The sequence below is a fragment of the Benincasa hispida genome, chromosome 12, assembly GCF_027475165.1.
Source record: "Benincasa hispida cultivar pf3 chromosome 12, pf3_genome.v1.1, whole genome shotgun sequence".
Lineage (NCBI taxonomy): Eukaryota > Viridiplantae > Streptophyta > Magnoliopsida > Cucurbitales > Cucurbitaceae > Benincasa > Benincasa hispida.
This window is the reverse complement of record NC_143489.1, coordinates 66,168,464-66,187,226: the sequence shown is the minus strand read 5'-3', so window position 1 is coordinate 66,187,226 and position 18,763 is coordinate 66,168,464. Positions and strand designations below refer to the sequence as shown.

The following is an 18,763-nucleotide window of genomic DNA, read 5'->3' as shown; positions in this document are numbered from 1 at the left end:
TAAATCTATAATTGCGTATTTATTTCATAGATAATTTGATGGAATTTTAGACAGATATTTAATACCTTTGTTTGTTTTACAGTATTTTATTTTTTAAAATTCAGGATACTATTATCCAAGAAACTTTAAAACCCATATGACATGAATTTTTTTTAATACCCTCTATACATGTTGGATTTTTAGCCTACTAAATTAATAAATTAGTATCAATTAATAATTACTATTAATTTTAATAATAATAATAATAATAATATTATTATTATTATTATTATTATTATTATTATTTGTGTTTGGATATATCTATATATATTATTTAGACTTAATAAATTTCAACTACTACATTTATCATTGATATTTTATGCTATCTTAACTATTTAATATAAAATATTCATTAATATTCTATTAATTTATATTTATTTAATTGTTTTTGTTAATCAAATAAAATAATTTAAATAATATTTAATTAAAAATTATTCATAATAATTAAATTTAATCATAACTATTACTTGTTCTCATACATCTGACTAAATAATTATTTAATTTTAATTTCTATATATAAAATTGATCAATCAAATAAATTCATTTAACTTCAAGATATTGATTATTCAGTAAATTCAAACACAAATATTAATTATTCACATTTAAATTTAAGGTATTTAACATTCACACCCATAAATCTATATCCACGATCCAAACCGCCTTACGAGATTAATGGGAATTCAATTCAATAATGAAATTTGATCTTCAAACCAATGGAGGACGTGGCACCAGTAATTTTGGACAGCTGTCCAATTACTTCCATAATTTAATACGCAATTATTCATAAATGGTTAAAGCTTGTAGTCCACAATTTTAAAGCCATTTAGTTTAATTAGAATGAAAATAGAAGAAAATGGAACCAAAAAAATTGTAGAATGAGGATCAGGTTTTGAATATTGCATTTTTTTAGAAAAGAAATATGAGCAGAAAAGTGTAATTGTTATTGAAAAATATATATTTTTTTTCTAATGAATTGAATGACAGTTAAGAATAGTTTTAAAATAATCGTAATTATAATAAAAGAAAAGATAATTAAATTATGAGATAAAATGGTCAAAATGATGTAAGGATTCAATTGGACTCTGGGTTGCGAAGCCTGTAGGTTGAATTGGATGCTTTTGCGAGCACTTGGAACGGATGTGTTTTGCTAGTTTGGAATAAGTTCCCAGATGTCGAGAACTTAAGATCCTAGAAGCGATGATCCATCCGTTTAGGGCTTATTAGTATACAGTTATGTAACTTCAAACATATCATAGTCGAATCAGATTGACTAGACTAACTTAATGATATATCATTGGACCTCTCTAAAGTATCATTCTTCATTAACAAAGCTAAGCTCTGGATGCAAGATGTAGAGTTGCTTTTCTATTTATCATACATCTCTGTTACAATGTATCCGTGCACTCTTTTGCGAACTAAGGTTTTGGAAGAATAAATTTCTTTTCTTCTCATTTTTTCTTATCTTGAGTGGTTTTATTGCCTAATTTAACTTTTTTCTGTATTTAACTTTTTAAGAAAAGAAAGTCGTTTGAATGAACAAATTTAGAAATGATTTTCAATTTTGTATAAAATTTGTGAATCTAAAATAACTTTAATTCTTTTATTGTAGTATCTTTGTTGCATATTTCAAATCCACGAAATTTTATATATAGTAGGTTAGATGTGTTAATAACTCAATTTAATACCATTTAATTTTTTTTGACTCTAGAATTATAAATTTATGTACTCTTTTATGAAAATAACTTTAATGCTACTTTTGCACGTTTTCTAGATTTTTGTTGTTGTTTTTATATAGGGTTTTTTTGGGGGAAAAATTAATATGGGTGATAAACATGGCATCATCACAAACAAAGACACAATCATTATTTTTTATTTTATATTTTTTTAAGTAAAAGATATATACATAAAACTATTTTTTTTTTTTAAAGAAAAATGTCTTTGGTCTCTAAGTTTTGGGTATAGTTTCTATTTGGTTCATAGGTTTTCAAATGTTACATATTTGGTCCTTAAATTTTGAGTTTTGTTTCAATTTAGACCTTATCAAAATATTATAATTTTACTCTTGAGATTTGTCTGTTGTTTCAATTTGGTCTCTAGGTTTCAAGATTTTATATTTTCAACCTTAATTTTTAATTAAATACTTACTTTCAATCATTGACGTCAATTTCTATTGATTAATTAAAAATAATTATAAAGTGAAATTTTTAATTGATAAAAAATAATGAAACTTAATTATTTATAACTCTTTTAGTGATTTTTAATTTATTAACATAAATTAATACTAAAGACAGAAAATGAGTATTTACTGAATAATCGAGATTAAAAGTGTAATCTTGAAACATAGGGGACCAAATTGAAGTAAAACTTAAATGTTAAGGGTAAATTTGTAACATTTTAAAACCTAGGGACTAAATTGAAACCAAGCTCAAAACTTTAGGACTAAATGTGTAATATTTTGAAACTTAGGAACTCAAGAGAAACTAGACCCAAACCCTAAAGACCAAAAATGTATTTTTTTTCCTTTATGATTTAATTATCTAACGCAAATTTTATGGGAACAAAACGATTTTTTTCCTTATTTCTCTTAATCAAGGTTTTAAAATATTGATGTCCATATCGATATAAAAATTTCAATTTTACGGATATATGGATAAAATATCGATATCGACGGATATTTCTATAAAGACACGAAATGCATAAAATTTATTTAGATTAATAATTAAGTTGTTTTTACTCCAAAACTAAGTTATGAATATTGTCATTAGTAGTCATATTCATATTGGACTAAATATTTGACATATTTTATATTTATGAACATTTAAAAAAGATGTTGGAGATATTCATGGATATTTAATATTGATATCAAACCCTTTGATTTACGAATATATTGATATATCCATGAGTATTTTCATCTTTGCTTTTAATACACATGCTTGTAAAAATGTAATCTCATATTACCTAATTATTTCCAAAATACATACCATGACAATTAAAATGGATGTTTATTTCACTCATCAACTTTAATTAATCGTCTTCTTACTTTTCAAAATGAATATAACACAATTCATATAAAGTTTATGTCATCGATCTTGAAGTACGAGATTCTATTTTCCCATTCCACGATTTGTAAAGAAGAATAAGTTTATTTTTTTATTTCTTCTTCCTTAGTTTTTTTTTTAAAAAAATTTAAATTAAAGATGACAAAAAAAAAAAAAACGCATAAAAGTATTTGAAAATGAGTGATTAAGAAAAATGTAAAAAAAAAATCTCACATAATTTCAACTCCAAATATATCAATGGTCGTTAATTGTTATTAAAAGTCTTAATTCACTTTTAGAAATTTTGAATTCTACTTATATTAAAATTGTCTTAACTTAAGTTCTAGACTATTTAATATATCTAGCTTCATTTCACACACATACATAAAATATTTTTTCAGCGAAAAAAACACGTACAAATAAAAATTCAAACATTTAAGGTACGTTTGGACAAGTTGTTGATTATTATAGTCATAAGTTATTATAATTGAATTATAATAATTTGTGTTTTGGGTGTAGATTATTTTAGTTTGAGTTATTATAACTTGTGTTTTTTAGTGTAGATTATTTTAGTTTGAATTATAATAGTATGCGTTTGAGGTGTAAAATATTTTAGTTTGAGAAGGAAATAGTAAACACTGTAGAAAAAAATAGCAAATGAGGATTTTTAAATAGTGTTGACTATAATTAATTGGATAATACAAAACAGTATTTATAGCAAGAATGTAGACCTATGATTTCATAACTTCACACCTTGCTCAAACACTTTTTTAAATATATTTTAAACCTACTCTAATATATTAGAGGATTAAAAATATATATTTTGAAAATTAAGAAATCAAATATACATATTTAAAAAAAATAAGAAAACTAAAGATACGAAACAAAAAATACATATTCTTCTAAATTGAGGCTAAGGTCATGTTTACTTCGATGTTAAACGTAATCCATCAATCAATCCTAATATGAAAAGTCGGTCTAATTAAATAGTACAAGTTAACCATATTGTTTGAATTATGAATAATAAAATAAATTCGTTACAGTGGAAGCAATTTGATTACAGTGATTACGTGGAGAGGGGTTCTCCAATGTCAGATTGGAATTAAATTAGAATAGAAGGGCAAATTTGACATCCGGAATTTGTAGGCTCTCTCACGTTACAACTTTTATTTATTTATTTATTTTTAATTTTATTTTTGAAATAAGGCTCTCACAGCTTTATTGGCGCTGCCAAATAAAACTGATATATATACAGAAAAATAGGCTTATAGAATCATAGACTCATAGCGTAGCCATTTTTATCGCACAAGCTTAGTCGTACAGCGGTACTGCCGTCTCAGCCATTCACGAGCATCTCCACTATTTTACACAGAGAATTTAGAGAGAGAGGGGGAGAGGGAGAGGGAGGGATCTTCCATTAATGCGGTTTGTGAAGGAAGTTGAAGGAGGAGTCTATGTAAGGCGTTGAGAGGAAGTTTTTGCGATCTCCTTTGAAGGCAGTGTTCTGTTTAAGAGAGGATGGGGAGAACGCCGTGCTGTGAGAAGGAGGGACTGAGAAGAGGCCGTTGGACAGCGGAGGAAGACGATAAACTCAAGAAGTATATCGAAGCGAACGGCGAAGGTTCATGGAGATCGTTACCGAAGAATGCTGGTGAGATTGATTTTGATTTGTTTTCTGTGCGATTAAATGCTGCGATTCTTCTACTTGTTCTATCGGAGATTACGAATTGATCTGAATTTGTGCTTCTTCTAGTTCTATCTTAGATTACGAATTGATCTGAATTTGCTTCTTCTAGTTCTATGTATCTGAGATATGAATTGATCTGAAGGTGTTTGTGTGAAAATCTAGGGCTGTTGAGGTGCGGAAAGAGTTGCAGGTTGAGATGGATTAATTACTTGAGAACAGATTTGAAGAGAGGGAATATCACTCCTCAAGAGGACGAAACTATTCTCAAATTGCATACGACTCTCGGAAATCGGTTCGTCTTGCATATTTCTTTTTTCTTTTTTTTTTCCCCTTTCATAGCATGGAATTTCGGGCAGTTTTTTTCGCCATTCGTTTTCAAAATAATTATGCTCCTCGGTTTTTAATTATCGGCGAAATGCATCATTTAAGGTTTAATTGGAGTATATAATTTCGAATAAATGGCACTTGTATCAGTAAATCACCGTTTGATTCTTCACAACCGACATTTTGCTTCGTTGAGTCTGCATCGCTTTCCTCTTGCTAGAACTTTTAATTTCATTTTTTTATGATCTTTTCTGCATACATTTTTCCACTTCTGATTTTCATTTCAAGCTTTACGACTGATTTCAGCCTTGTCGTTCTTGGCTACATCGTTATTTTCCTGATGATCATTATAATCAATTTTTTGGCGCATTCCAACCTTTTTAATTTTTATCTCCTTATCCTTCTTTTTGAGATTCTGATCATTTCAAGCTTCACTGGCTTCTTGTCCACATCGTTCTCGTCTTTTGATCATCATAATCAGTTTCTTTTGGCACATTTGATCTCGCTCTTTTTTCTTTTTCTTTTTTTTCTTTTTCTTTTTTTGTAATTTCCTTTTCATTTGTGATTCTATAATACTATTATACAAAAAATCCATCGCTAATACTTATAGTATCAAAGAATTTTGTCAAAGTTATCAACAGAAAACGATAAAATTATTCGGAACATTTTAAAAATGTTTATGTAATTTTTTATAGAACATATTCTTTCATAATTTCTCATAGGGTATCCTGGTATCCCCAAGTACTAATTTAAAGAAATTCATCTGAGAATAATAACATAGAATTCATTCTAAAACCTAGCAATAGAAAACGACAACAAAAATGAATTTACACTTGAAGAATGAGAATCAAACACAATTTGAAAAAGATTCCAAACTAAAAATCGAAAAAGTAATTAAAAAAAAAACTACTATAAAAATGTATAACTCTTTGAATTAAATTGAAAGTGTACGATAAAAATATACTGTTTTAGAGATTATTTTCTCTGTCTAGTAACCGAGTTGTTTTAATTCAGTTTTCAGTTTTTAAAGAACAATTTGCTTACCGTGCTTTGGTGTGTTAATTCTATTTGTTTTTTTATTTTAAAGTTCTTTCGTTAAATCTCACAACTAGTACGTATTAGCTTATTTTTAACTTTAAAAAATACATGCTCTATTAATCTTCTAAATTTTAAAAATATATTCCCTACTTTTTTCTTAAATAAAAAGTATTATTATTATTATTAGTTTTACAAAGTTCAAAAGTTTTCTTCAACCTTATAAGAAAAGACTTATTTTAAGATTTATTAATACATAAACTAAATTTGAATATTAAAATTGAAATGAGATTAAAGTTTAACTAAAATAGTATTTTACTTATGTTTAAATTACAAATTTAGTTTTTGGACTTTGAAATTTTCATTTATTTTATCATTTTTCAATATATTTATAAGCTTTTAATTTTGTATCCAATAAGAAACTTTCAATTTTTCGCCTCATAAATTCCAAAAAAAAAAAATAGTTAACATAAGAGTACGAATTTTATGTTTACTGGAACCTCATACTTCCAATTTTTGTGTTCTATCTTCTAACAGATTGTAAACTTTTTTTAAAAAAAAAAAATCAAAGTTTATAGATTAAATTTTAAAATTGGTAAGTTTTTATTTATTTAGTTTTTTATTTTGTAGTACTTTATGTGAGAATCGAATTTCTGATTTTGAAGTTGACTGTGTAAATACTATATCGCTTGAAGTAGATTGATTTTAGTTGAAAATTTACAAATTTGAGGGGTTAAATTTGTAACTTAGAAGGAGTTAGTTATTATAGTTTTAGATTATTATAGTTGAGTTATAATAGGTTGTGTTTGGCGTGTAGATTATTTTAGTTTGAGTTATAATAATATGTGTTTGAGGTGTAAACCATTTTAGTTTGAGAAGAAAATAGTAAACATTGTAACAAATAATAAAAAATGATAAATGTAAAGTAATAAAAATGATAACAAATAGTAAATAATGTAACAAAGTTTTTGCGTCTTTGTTCCAAACACCTACTTAATATTCAGTTTTTTTCCTCTAAAACAATTTGCTTCCGTTTTTTTTTCCCAATTAATTAGTATTTTCTTTTCAGACTGACGATATCGAATAAATATAATAAAAATTACTTTAATTAAAAGGACACAAACACGTGTAACACATTTTCCCTGTAATGGCATTATTTTTCCTTTTTTTGTTGGGCTCACGGGCCTAGAGCTAGAAAGAATACATCATTTTCATGCTCTTTCCACTTTGCGTGTCCCATCATCCACCTTTAGATATAAACAAACATGTCATTAAGACTTTTCGTATTTTTATTTATATTGGAGGCCATAAGTTTCTCTTTTATTAATTAGTCTTTGGTCATTTAGTGCCTAGCTCATTCATGAATGCCAGCTAATTATAGAGTAATGGGGCAGTTGAATTAATTACTTAGTTCAGTAAATGATCTAGAAGTCATAGACTTTTATCTTTTATTTTCTTAATAAATTTTGAGTTCTAGAAGTATATAAGTTTGGGAACTCAGTTTTTATCATTGAAGGTTGAGATATAATTATAATTATTATTATATTTTTAAGTGTAGTTTTTATAATTTATCCTTCCTTTTTCTGATTGACCGCTATATATCAATTTCATGATACATGTACTTTGCATATATACGTTTCAAACTTCAAGTAATTTTTTTAATGTGATAATGCTTTTTAGGGCATATTTTAGAGGGATAGAAATGGTTTAAATCATTTTTGTCAATTTTAAAATCACTATAAAATCAATTCTGATGAAAGTGTATTAATTTCAGGTGGAGACTTTTTGAAACGTGTCTTAGTGTTATTGTAGCTAAGAAAACGAAACGTAAAAGTTAGTAAATTGGGCTTAGAAACATAACACAGCACTCTTGGACTATGTGGATTTTTTATAGATACTGTTAACTGTACCTTTGTTTGATGTAAATTGAGAGGGTCTTTTTCCTACCCATTTTGAGTAGAGTTCCAGCGGTCGAGAAATGTAGTTACCAAACCATACATCAAACTAAATTTATTTTGACCCGTTTTTTGAAAATGTACTCATTTCGATTTTTATTTCTGTTTTTGAAAATTAATTTTATTTACTTTTCTTATTAAAATATGCAAATTAATAAGAAATTAAGTATATTTACTTTATTTCTTATTAATTTGCATATTTTTCAAGTAAAATGTTGAGGTTTTTTTTTTTTTTTTTTTTTTTTTCAAATTTTGCTCTGGATTTTTCAATTAATGGTAAAAAAGAAAAATAACAAATGAAGAAATTTGGATGTGGATATAGCGTAAGTAGACTTAATTTTCAAAAATAGAAACAAATGAAATGGTTACCAAACTGACTTTTGTTTTCTACTAAACGTATTTTTTTAAATCCTCAATATAGCTCATTTTAAAATTTAAAATTTAATATGACACATGTCAATTAGTTTCGTTTTCTATAATTGCCCCTTTATTAAAATGAAATAAACGCTTACATGAACTATCAATATTCTGTTTTTTCCCATCGGGAGTTTAAACCCAATCAGTTTTAAAGGTCTCTAAATATGGCCTACATTCAAATCAAACAAGCTCGGGCTTGTTTAACGTTTCCTTTCATTGTACACACTAAACTAGGCTTAAATTAGAAATATCCATCCTTGAAAGGGTGAAAATGATCCTTTGAACTTGGCAGGTTTTGTTTTCTTAAAAGATATGATTAAAATTGCTATATGGCGAACATGATTTTAAAAACCAACCCAAATAATTAATTGTTCCAACAACATTTTCTCTCCCTAAGCTTTCTTGTGTTTAAATCACTGGTTTTGAGTGATGGTAAATTTAGTTATGTACATTTAAGACTAATAAAGAATTTGTGAATATATCTTACTCCCTATTAGGGATAGAGTAAGCCAAGGATTTCGAAAATTTGCAAAATTTATTGCATTGGCAAATTGCTGTCTATTAATTCTTTGGACACATTTCAAAGAAAAATAAAAAAAAACCCCAATTTTTAAAAGAAAAAAAAAACGTTGCCCCAGTCTTTATGTACCATGATGTATGTATCGGAGTTTTCGAACTTTTCTGGGTTTTGTTTTTTTTTTTTTTCCTTTTTCTTTTTCTTTTTCTTTTTAAGGATCGTTGCCCTAGAGTTTATGTGCTCATGCATTTGTGTGTATGTTTGGTGTATAGGTGGTCACTGATTGCTGGACATTTACCCGGACGAACAGATAACGAAATAAAAAACTACTGGAATTCTCATTTGAGTAAGAAAATCTTCAACACCACCAAAAAGGATGCTCCCCAAAAATCTGGTTCAAAGCGAAGCTGCAGCAGCCGAGGCCAACCAAACAACAAACTAACTATTATACTCAAGAAGAACAAGACGAATAAGACGACAATACCAAAAGAAAGTTCCCAATCTAATTCCATAGCTGAGGAAGAACAAGAACCTGAAACGACCATGCCTAAAGAAGAACAGGAACCAAGTAAAAGTGGTCATAATTCAACAACGAAGGATCCAAAAATAGAGGAAGAAAATTGGGAATTGACGACTGATGTTGAGAAACGACAAAACGGAGTGATAAGTACAATTATTGAGAGTGGGGAATGGTTTTACTCTGCTTGGCCTTCTTCTTCATCGAACTTTAATAATGAATGGATGAATTGGGACTGGGAAGGTGATGGGGTTTTAGGTCAGAATGTATGTGAGAATTTCAAAGAGCCATCGTCTTGGTTCTGGGCTAATAATAATACTAATGGAGAAGGAGAAGAATGTCGTTAAAAAATATAAAATAAAAAATTATTCCTATAGGCTCTCCCAAATCTGCTGTAATAAGGTCTATAGTGTACTGAAAATTGAATGGGAGTTTTGTTTTTTCTACTTGAAAATGACCTGTGTCCTTTCCTAGAGGACAATCATTTTGTTAAATCACCAAATTCTCACTATAGTAGAATCACTCTCATAGCCAGACAAGATGGCGTCAAACTAGGGGCTATAGTTGATAAGCTATGCTAATCGACAATTTGAAAGGAGTCCTGCACTTGGATCTTTGTCAGAACCATAGCCATCTCTTATGACCCCACCATAGATCAAGTTTCTTGTGGACTTCTTGAGTCGTTGGAAGCAAGAAATAGAGTTGCTTCGTCGTGAGGTCCACAGTTAATTTTTTGTCATTTTAATTATTAATGTCATAGAATCTATGATAACAAGTTTTTACTAGGTTTAAGGGCTCCTAAATTGAGCATCGATTAAAAAATTATAAAAGAAAACCCATATTTGATGACTTATTAAGAGGCAACCACCTTCTTCGAATAATGTTGATTCTAAAAAGCTTAACCAGATGAGTTTGCCAATACTTAAACACTCCACTACTTGCAGTCTTTTATAAGTCCCAAAAAGTATATCAAAACTAATTAGAAAGGAAACGACGTTAATGAAATTTGAACACAAAGACCTTGTGTTCTTATACTATACTAGATCACCAATTAAACTAAAAAGGCTTTAACCTCTTCGGTTTGGTGGTGATTTAAAAATTTTCAGCTGACAGATGAAGCCAGGGGAAAAGAGCATATCCATTCTCAATAAATTTTCAGGCCTATGATGTTTCCCAACTAAAAAGAAAAGAAAATACAAATGAAATTGCAGTAACCTGTGCCTCCCAAAAACTACCAATAATGATGGCTCGATTAAGTACACAAATGGCGGCCCATTCGACATCCCTATTTGTGCACGTGTGTTAAAGTGCTTAACTTAGCAAAATTCGCATTCGAGCACAACTTGAATGATGATATAATAATTTGAATTCCAAGCCGAAATACACTTCACAAGATACAATTTAATTTAGATGAGGAAAGTGAATACCTGGAAAATATGGTTGGTTGGCTCTTTTAAGGAATCACAATATCAGCAAGCACTTCTTCAACTAAAGAATCCAGAATTTGAGTCTCGACTTCAATTCCGATCGTAAAAGCATCGACTTCAAAGTCCATCCATCTTCCATACCAGCAACTCATGTCCTTATCGACCAGTTCGTCCACCATACAATCCCCCATTCCTCTATAATCTGAAACCTCCTTCCATATCTCTTTGGCTAACAGTTCTTTTCTTCTCAAAACTCCCACTCCTTTCTCCCACATTTTATACCCTCCACCCACATATTGTCTACATCTCAAGTCCAAACATTCGCACACACAATCAAATAATGCCTTCCGTTTAAGCCTGGATTTACCACGGCTTCGTTCCGATCCTTTGCTTTGATTCTCTAATATATTGAATAGATAAGGGTTTATAACTTCATGAGAACGCCCCAATATGTAGTCCTTAAACATCAACTCCACATCGCAGAGTATATCCTTTATGTATTCTAGTTCCCATCTGATGTGTCCTTTTGAACCTCTCAAGATAGATGAACTAGTGAACGTTGGTGCTTCCTCGGATATGGAGGTTGCAGAATCTAGCAACTCTGTATCAACTTCAACTGAATTGAACTTAGATAAACCTATGCCAATAACATCTTGGCCTTGGACCGAAGAGCAAAGCCTGTTACCTGGTAATTGGAATACTTAAGACTCTGTAACTTAAGAGTGAAGAGTAATGCAAATAAGAGAAAATTCTTCCTAGTGCAGGAAAATAATCTACCTTCTCTGCCGTTACTATCTGATGAGTCACAGCTTTCTGAAGAAAAGGAATGTTCAAGAATGGAGACGGGACTCGGATTTCGAACTTGGAGTGACTGCCCAGCATCAGGATCCTTACTATTACTGCTACATTCTTCAATCCCATGTTCTAACTGAAAAAAAAAAATGTTTCAGAGTACACAGACGAGCTTTAACATATCAAGGACATTTTAAAGTAAGACCCATCGAACTACAAAAATGGAAAATCCAACAAATAAAACATGACATCTGTTACCAAAAACAGAAAAAGGAAAAAAAAAAACAAAACAAAACAAAACAAAAGAAACATAATTTTAATTTTTAGTTAAATGGCATTGGATGAAATTAACAAATGTATTTTAAAAAGTAGAGAACAAAGTTCACATACCGGGAATTCATGCTTTAATCCTTGTGACGAAGAATCAGCTGAAGAGCAATCAAAATTGTATTGGCTAACCAGCTTGCCGCTAACAGAACTGTGCTGGTTCTTCTCATTCAGCTCTGATGATATTGTATCGAATGTATCAAGAGAGGGTGAAAGATGATCATAAGTTGATATACAAGAACTCTCAGATCCTCCAACGATAGATCCAAAGCTAGGGGACTCGACCTTATCAATTAATTCTCTTAGCTTCTGCTCTAAAAGAGCACTCAAGGCATTTTCTCCAATAACATTGCACTCTATAGAGGATGACTTCAAACTATCTGACCCAAGCGTCTCTCTAAATTTTGATTCTATGTGCCCAGAGGTGTCTCCAGGCACCTTCCTTGTAAGTGGTGCAGTAAATGTAAAAGAAACAACATCTGTGCCCTTTTTTCTGCATTCTTGAGCCAAAGTACTAGAAGATCTGTCAACGATATTACTTGAATGAACTGGCATCTGGGTTTTGTCAGTTAATATATTATCCGTTGCCTGTTTCTTGTCAAAGCGCTGATCCCTATCTATTGACCGTTTCTTCCTACGAAGATTTTTTGCATTAGAATGCAAGTCTTCCTTTTCCCTGTCAGATATTTCTAAGCTAGACTTCCTAGCACCAGCTTTTGAGCCAACGACTACTCTTCCTGCATTTCTTCGATGTCCAAAAGATGAATCTCCCATTAGCGGTTTCTTGCCCTCAGAGTTGGAAATTGAGTTCTTTGATGCTAATCTTACCCTGTCAACATGACAGTTCTGTTTCTGGTTGTTCTGCTTGAGTGGCTGGTTAGAAGAAGCATTGCAAACAGTGGATTGCACGTGCAGATTTTTCTTAGAGCTTGCCAGCGTTTTAAAGGATTGGCTTGACTTGACCTCAGTCTGTTGTTTCTGGCCAGTCAAATTTCTGTGGCTATCGGTATTCACATTTTCTCGTCTTTGTACATTAACTTTTGCTTGTATTGCAAGCGATATGGATTTTCCTTTGTTCTTACAACCATATTCCACATCAGGTAAAACCTTGTATGATGATGCATCTTGAGATCCATCCCAGCTTTTGTTCATAGACTGTCCCTTCAAAAGCCTGGAAGCATTTGATTCAATAGGCTTTCTAGAAGTTTCAAGAAACCTGGTTGATTTATGAGAAGCTTCTGCCTTCTCTTTTAATTCTTTGACCTTCAAGCTAACTGAAGAGGACCTAACTGGAGGCAGTTTTTGTGGTATATCTATCTTCTCTTTTGGAGCTTGAAATTTCAAGGGTGCTGAAGAAGATCCAATCAGTGACATCCTACTCTTGGTAGTTGCTGAAGGTCCAGGATCTATTATTTTTGCAGCAGCTTCCATTATGTGAGCAGCATTCTTACTTGGTATGAAAGCAGGACTCTTAATAGGGGATAATAGCTTATGGTGAGTAATTGGAATTGATTTTGCTGATTTAGGAGGGAGGATTTCTGTTTGGAACTTCTCTATTGGCCTGCTCAGAGTCTTCTGAGGTTTTGGTTCTGAAGGTTTCCTGGCAGGGGCAGGTGCACGGTCATCAACTTGATCAAGCAAATTACTAGAGAACATGATTTGGCAGTCATGACGGTAGTTGAAACTTTCCCTATGACTGTGAGCATCTTGAAGAGATTGAGTATCAAATGATGGGGTAAAGTACGAGTCTGAAAAATGAGATGACGGTAATGAATCTAATCCCATAAGCCTAGCAACTACCCCTGGGACCTTAACTCCGCATCCTTCATCTTCCGTTACAGATGAAGAACAACTATAATCACTGCTTCCTTTAATACTTTGCCTTCCTCCACATTCATCCAAATCAATCTGGAAATATTCGAAGGAATCAACCAGATATCTAGACAAATGGAAAAGAAATCGAAATAAAAATGTTGTTCCACTCACCAGATGAACCTGTGTCAATGGCGAGTTTCCAGCACTTCTATTCCCTTGTCTAGAACGCTCTGTGGAGAGAAGCAAAAATGAAGTTCATAGACAGTATAACATATACAGGAGTGTGAGAACACAACCAGGAGAAAAGACTTTCTAGTTTCTGCGTACTCTATACTTTTTATTTCTTTATTTAAATACATGCGTACTCTATACTTTTTATTTCTTTATTTAAATACATGCGTACTCTACACTTGAGAAACTGATATTGTACCTTGTACATCCGGTTTGCTAGAGAACAATCTCTTTCGAGATTTAGCAGTCCAATCAAACAACTGAAAGAATCCCCCAACATAACTTCCTCCACTTTTCAAACCTTCTTTCTCAACTCCCATTTTCTTATATGAAAACAGAGGTCATTCAACAGATACGGGGAAAAGAAACAAGACAGGATAAAGTATTCGACTGTTCTATCCACCTATCCATCTGCATCTGCAAGCTGTTTATTTCTTAATGAATTAGCATATAAAATTGCAATTCAGTCCTGCAACTGTCAAAATTGAACCAATCCAAAATTTCATTAGGTTTAGCCTTTCAAATAATCCACGAACCCATGATGAAAACAAAGTCAAAGATGAGATAAATCGGGAGCATAACGCGCCCCGTTTTTCTTGATATATGGTTGTTAAGATGTTATCTATTGCATCGATCGATATAGACATAGGGGTAACATCTCAACTAAACCACAATATTATAAATCCGAAATTGACGGGAACTGACATCGACTTAATCATTTTCAAATTCTTCTAACTACCTTTTTCAAAGGGTAAAGCGTCCGTAAAATCACAAAGAAAATGAAGGAACGCAGAAAAGGAATATAACGCCACCGACGAAAGTTCAAGGTAAACTACAAAACGAGAGATTTAATCGAATAGTATTCTACTTCTTGTTACAGTTTACAGAGTTGACCTAAAATACAGCAGAATCGGAGAAACCAAACATCGAGAGTCTAGAATCCGAAAATTAGTTAAGAAGATCTCGAAACAAAAACCTAAAGATAAAAGAAAGATCAGTTAAGCATTGCGTTCTTCTTCTGGCTACTATCTCTTTCTTTCTCCTATAAATGCTTATTGCCTAATGCATTCATCGATTTACTCACAACGATAACATTCATCTAAACTCCAGACTCACAGGTTCTTAATCCAATTTGATGGAAACTGAAGTCGATTAATCATTTTAAACTTCCAGTACCTATATGTTTCAAAGAAACTAAACAGTCAGAAAAATTCAAAGACAAAAGGAAGAAATGCAGAAAACGAATAGAATATTATCACCAAACTCAAGGTAAACAACAAAACGAGGGAATCAATAAACTAAGCCATCAAGTTTCTTGTTTTTGTTCACAGAATTACTCTATAATACAGTAGAATAATAGAAATCGAATAATGAGAATCTACAGTCCGAAAATTAAACAAGAAGATTTAAAGCCAAACCTTACATAGAAATAAGGAGCCGAATCAGAAAAGCTTTGCGCTCTTCTTCTAGCTATTATCTCTTTCTTTGACCTCAGAATGTACTTCAAACGATTGCGATTCTCAGAGATTTGCAAGCCGGAAAAAATGGAGACTGATCGGCTACAGTCGAGCGAGCGAGAGAAAAAGAGAGAGAGAGAGAGAGAGAGAGAGAGAGAGAGAGAGAGAGAGAGAATTGGCGAAAGCTCTCTTAATTGTTACTACAGACGCACAGCGGAAGTGGGTCTCCGAAGTAATGAGTCGGATAAAATAAGAACGTTATTTTTGTTTCTTTATTTTCGTCCCAATACCATATATTTTTTATTTTCAAATATTCATCTTTTAATCTTATGCTTCTAATAATAAATTTTAAATGTCTAAATATAATAATTATTTTTTATGAAAAAAATACAATACCTGAATATATTTTCAAAGTTATTGTAAATAAATATATTTTCAAAATTTATGATAATAGTGACAATAGATACCAAATTATTTTTTAAAAATCGACCACAAAATAGACGTGCATCAAATTTAAGATTTATTGATAACACGGATTAAAATTGGACAAATAGGGAGTAAAATGGTATTTAACTTCATTTTACAAATTTCAAAATCTAATTTTTTTAATTAAAAAATACATGAATTCAAAAGCTATATATTTTTATTCATTTTTAAAGAATCGAAAGAGTTTTTGTAACGTCTCTTTAGATTGTGGAGAGAGAGAGAATTCAAATTCAAAACGCTGGAATCAAGTGATTGGTGGTGAAAGGCAATGATAAAATCACCTACCTCAACCGGATAACGGTCTTTACGATTAGTGACGTGGCAGTTCGTGAACGTTTCAGTGCCTAACCCTCGGAATAGCTAGGACTAGAAAGCACACAAATTTTCATACCTCACGGTGAACTTTATATTTTTTTCTGCTTTAGCATCCCCTGCTTTTGCTTTGCTTAGGCATCGCGAATTGCGAAAGTAAAATCAAAATCCTATTTGACAAAATAAATTCAAAAAGAAAAAATCATTAAAACATTTCATTGTGTTATATGTAATCATTTAATTTAATATCAAATCAAATTAAAGTCATTTATATACTTTAAACTGATTTTATTTTTTAAAAATTAATAAATTTAGGTTCTTTTGTGTTTGGGAGAATGAATCCAGGTTCATGACCCCACAATATATGATGGTGATGCATTAACATTTTAATTTTCTAATAAATAATCTCAAATTAAAAAGTATTACTTGTTTAATTCATCTATTTGTTGTATAAATTAACCTTTTAGTAAGTTAGCTGGTATCAGAGAACAAACAGTTTCAATAAGGCCAAACAGATGGTAATAATATCAATCCAATTCTTTTTTAGTAATATAATAAGTTTATATTTAAAAGAGCACATTATAATTTTATTTGGATATTCCAATTGATGCAGCGAAATAGTTATCTAGGTCAAATCCATATCAAATAAAGAAAATTCATTCCGAAGGATGAATATTTTATAAAGAACAATGTTCTATTCAAGTGAATGATCATAAGTTTTCTATTATAAACCTAAAGATACTATTTATAACCTTACAAAGAAACAACATGAATAACTAATTAATTATAAAATAATAATTAAACATTGATTAATCTAAATTAATCACTAAATTAATATTAAATTTAAATATACTAATTATCTTATGATTCTTCCTCATCACTTTGGATAAGTAAAAATGACTTTTTACTTTTAATTATATGTTTCAGAGTGCTTTTGAAATGGGTAAAATTATTTTTGTTGTGTTCAAAATCATTCTAGGACACATCTATGATCACTCAAAATTAATTCAATATTTAACTTTACACTTTTTAATCCAATTGAATTTAACTTTCAATGTTCATATCATCAAAATTGGATTGAACGATTAAAAATATGTTTAAAAGTGAATTTGAAAATGACCAAAAAGGATTTTGATCATTTTAGAATCACTCCCAAACATGCTCAACTTATCAAGTTGTATTAATTTTCGCTCTAAACTTACAATAGCATTAACGAGACTCTAAACTTAAAAAAAAGATGCAATTTTAGCTCTAAACTTGTCAGGTTGTATCGATTTAATTTCCACTAATTCGACCACTAACTGTAAAAGAAAGTAATGTTAAAATCTTTATAAACTCATTCATTTTAGTAAAATAAAGTTTTGCACAAAAATAAATCGATCAATCCATAAATTAGTCGTGGAATAATTTGGTCAACCTTCATAAATTTCAAAAAAAAAAAAAGAAAAACAACTCTAATGGCCTCCAAATTTTGTTTATCAATTTTGTAATGCATATATGCTTCTGTAATACATTCAACACATAATAGAACTTTTTTTAACAATAGTTGGAGAAAAATTTATTGGAAGATAAAAACTGCGATGCTTTTTAATGTTTTATGTTGTTTAATGTTTATAGTCAGTATTGCAACACTTATCTAAGTCTGAAATTCAATTTGATGAAAATAAAAATTTAAGATTAAAATTGATATAAATGGACAATTTAGGATCAAAATTAATTTTCCCATTAAATATATACTTATAAAAGTAAAGTTGTACATTCTAACTTTTTTCATACATAAACTTTAAATTTTAAATTTTAGTAAGATTTTGGTAAACTTTTCTATTTCTTTCCTTCATTATGAAATTTTTTTAACCTACTTTTTTCAGTACCATCGAAGTGATATTTAAATAGTAGACATGTTATAAACGTTAAACTATTTTATGCTTAATTATATAAACTCATGATTTTAAAATAAGAAATATGATGTGTAATTATGTAATTAAGTTGACAAAACATAGTTGGCATTTTCGGAATTAATTTTGAAAATGAATGAAGATTATGTGCATGTAATAATTGAAGCTAAAGTTCAATTTGTTGCTTAGGCTGTGTTTTTGGATCCACCATTTTAGGATCAGTTTTTTGCATTTAATTAGCTTGGAGACTTTTATATAAACGTCCTTCCCCTCTATTCTATTTAAAATATTTTAAATAACAAAATTACTGAAAATATTTACAAATATAATCAAATATCATAGTCTATCTGCAAAATATCATGATAGATCGCGATAGACTACTATCAATATTTATCATGACACACATAAACATAAATAGTAGTCGATTGTGGTCTATCGCAGATAAACAATGGAATTTTGTTATGTCATGTAAATGTTTTGGTTTATTTTGTT

At 30.1% G+C, this 18,763-nt stretch overlaps 2 protein-coding genes across 5 annotated transcripts; one reads left to right on the top strand and one right to left on the bottom strand.

The window, feature by feature from the left end:
* Positions 1-4,212: 4,212 nt before the first annotated feature.
* LOC120067143 (transcription factor MYB106-like) lies at positions 4,213-9,983 on the top strand. The gene is made up of 3 exons (XM_039018589.2): positions 4,213-4,728; positions 4,927-5,056; positions 9,285-9,983. Exons 1-3 carry the CDS (start codon positions 4,596-4,598, stop codon positions 9,874-9,876), a joined length of 855 nt encoding a protein of 284 aa, XP_038874517.1. The 5' UTR covers positions 4,213-4,595; the 3' UTR covers positions 9,877-9,983.
* A 660-nt stretch (positions 9,984-10,643) lies between these two features.
* Positions 10,644-15,806, bottom strand: LOC120067142 (uncharacterized). Of its 4 annotated transcripts, none has more exons than XM_039018586.2 (6): positions 15,540-15,806; positions 14,321-14,596; positions 14,062-14,120; positions 12,139-13,983; positions 11,734-11,884; positions 10,644-11,641 (listed from the first exon to the last, which is right to left on the bottom strand). In XM_039018586.2, exons 2-6 carry the CDS (start codon positions 14,439-14,441, stop codon positions 10,983-10,985), a joined length of 2,835 nt encoding a protein of 944 aa, XP_038874514.1. In that variant the 5' UTR covers positions 14,442-14,596; positions 15,540-15,806; the 3' UTR covers positions 10,644-10,982. The 4 variants fall into 4 exon arrangements, with proteins under 4 accessions (XP_038874514.1, XP_038874516.1, XP_038874513.1 ...); XM_039018588.2 differs by having other exon boundaries at positions 14,321-14,545; XM_039018585.2 differs by having other exon boundaries at positions 15,545-15,806.
* Between the last annotated feature and the right edge of the window lie 2,957 nt (positions 15,807-18,763).

Bases quoted from the DNA above. Each gene is read 5' to 3' on its own strand.
- LOC120067142 (XM_039018586.2), bottom strand. From the start codon at position 14,441: ATGGGAGTTGAGAAAGAAGGTTTGAAAAGTGGAGGAAGTTATGTTGGG. The intron at 14,121-14,320 runs GTACAATATCAG...TTCTCTCCACAG, and splicing joins TAGCAAACCGGATGTACAAG to AGCGTTCTAGACAAGGGAAT. The intron at 11,885-12,138 runs GTATGTGAACTT...TTTTTTTTTCAG, and splicing joins GATTAAAGCATGAATTCCCG to TTAGAACATGGGATTGAAGA.
- LOC120067143 (XM_039018589.2), top strand. From the start codon at position 4,596: ATGGGGAGAACGCCGTGCTGTGAGAAGGAGGGACTGAGAAGAGGCCGT. The intron at 4,729-4,926 runs GTGAGATTGATT...GTGAAAATCTAG, and splicing joins ATCGTTACCGAAGAATGCTG to GGCTGTTGAGGTGCGGAAAG. The intron at 5,057-9,284 runs GTTCGTCTTGCA...TTTGGTGTATAG, and splicing joins CATACGACTCTCGGAAATCG to GTGGTCACTGATTGCTGGAC.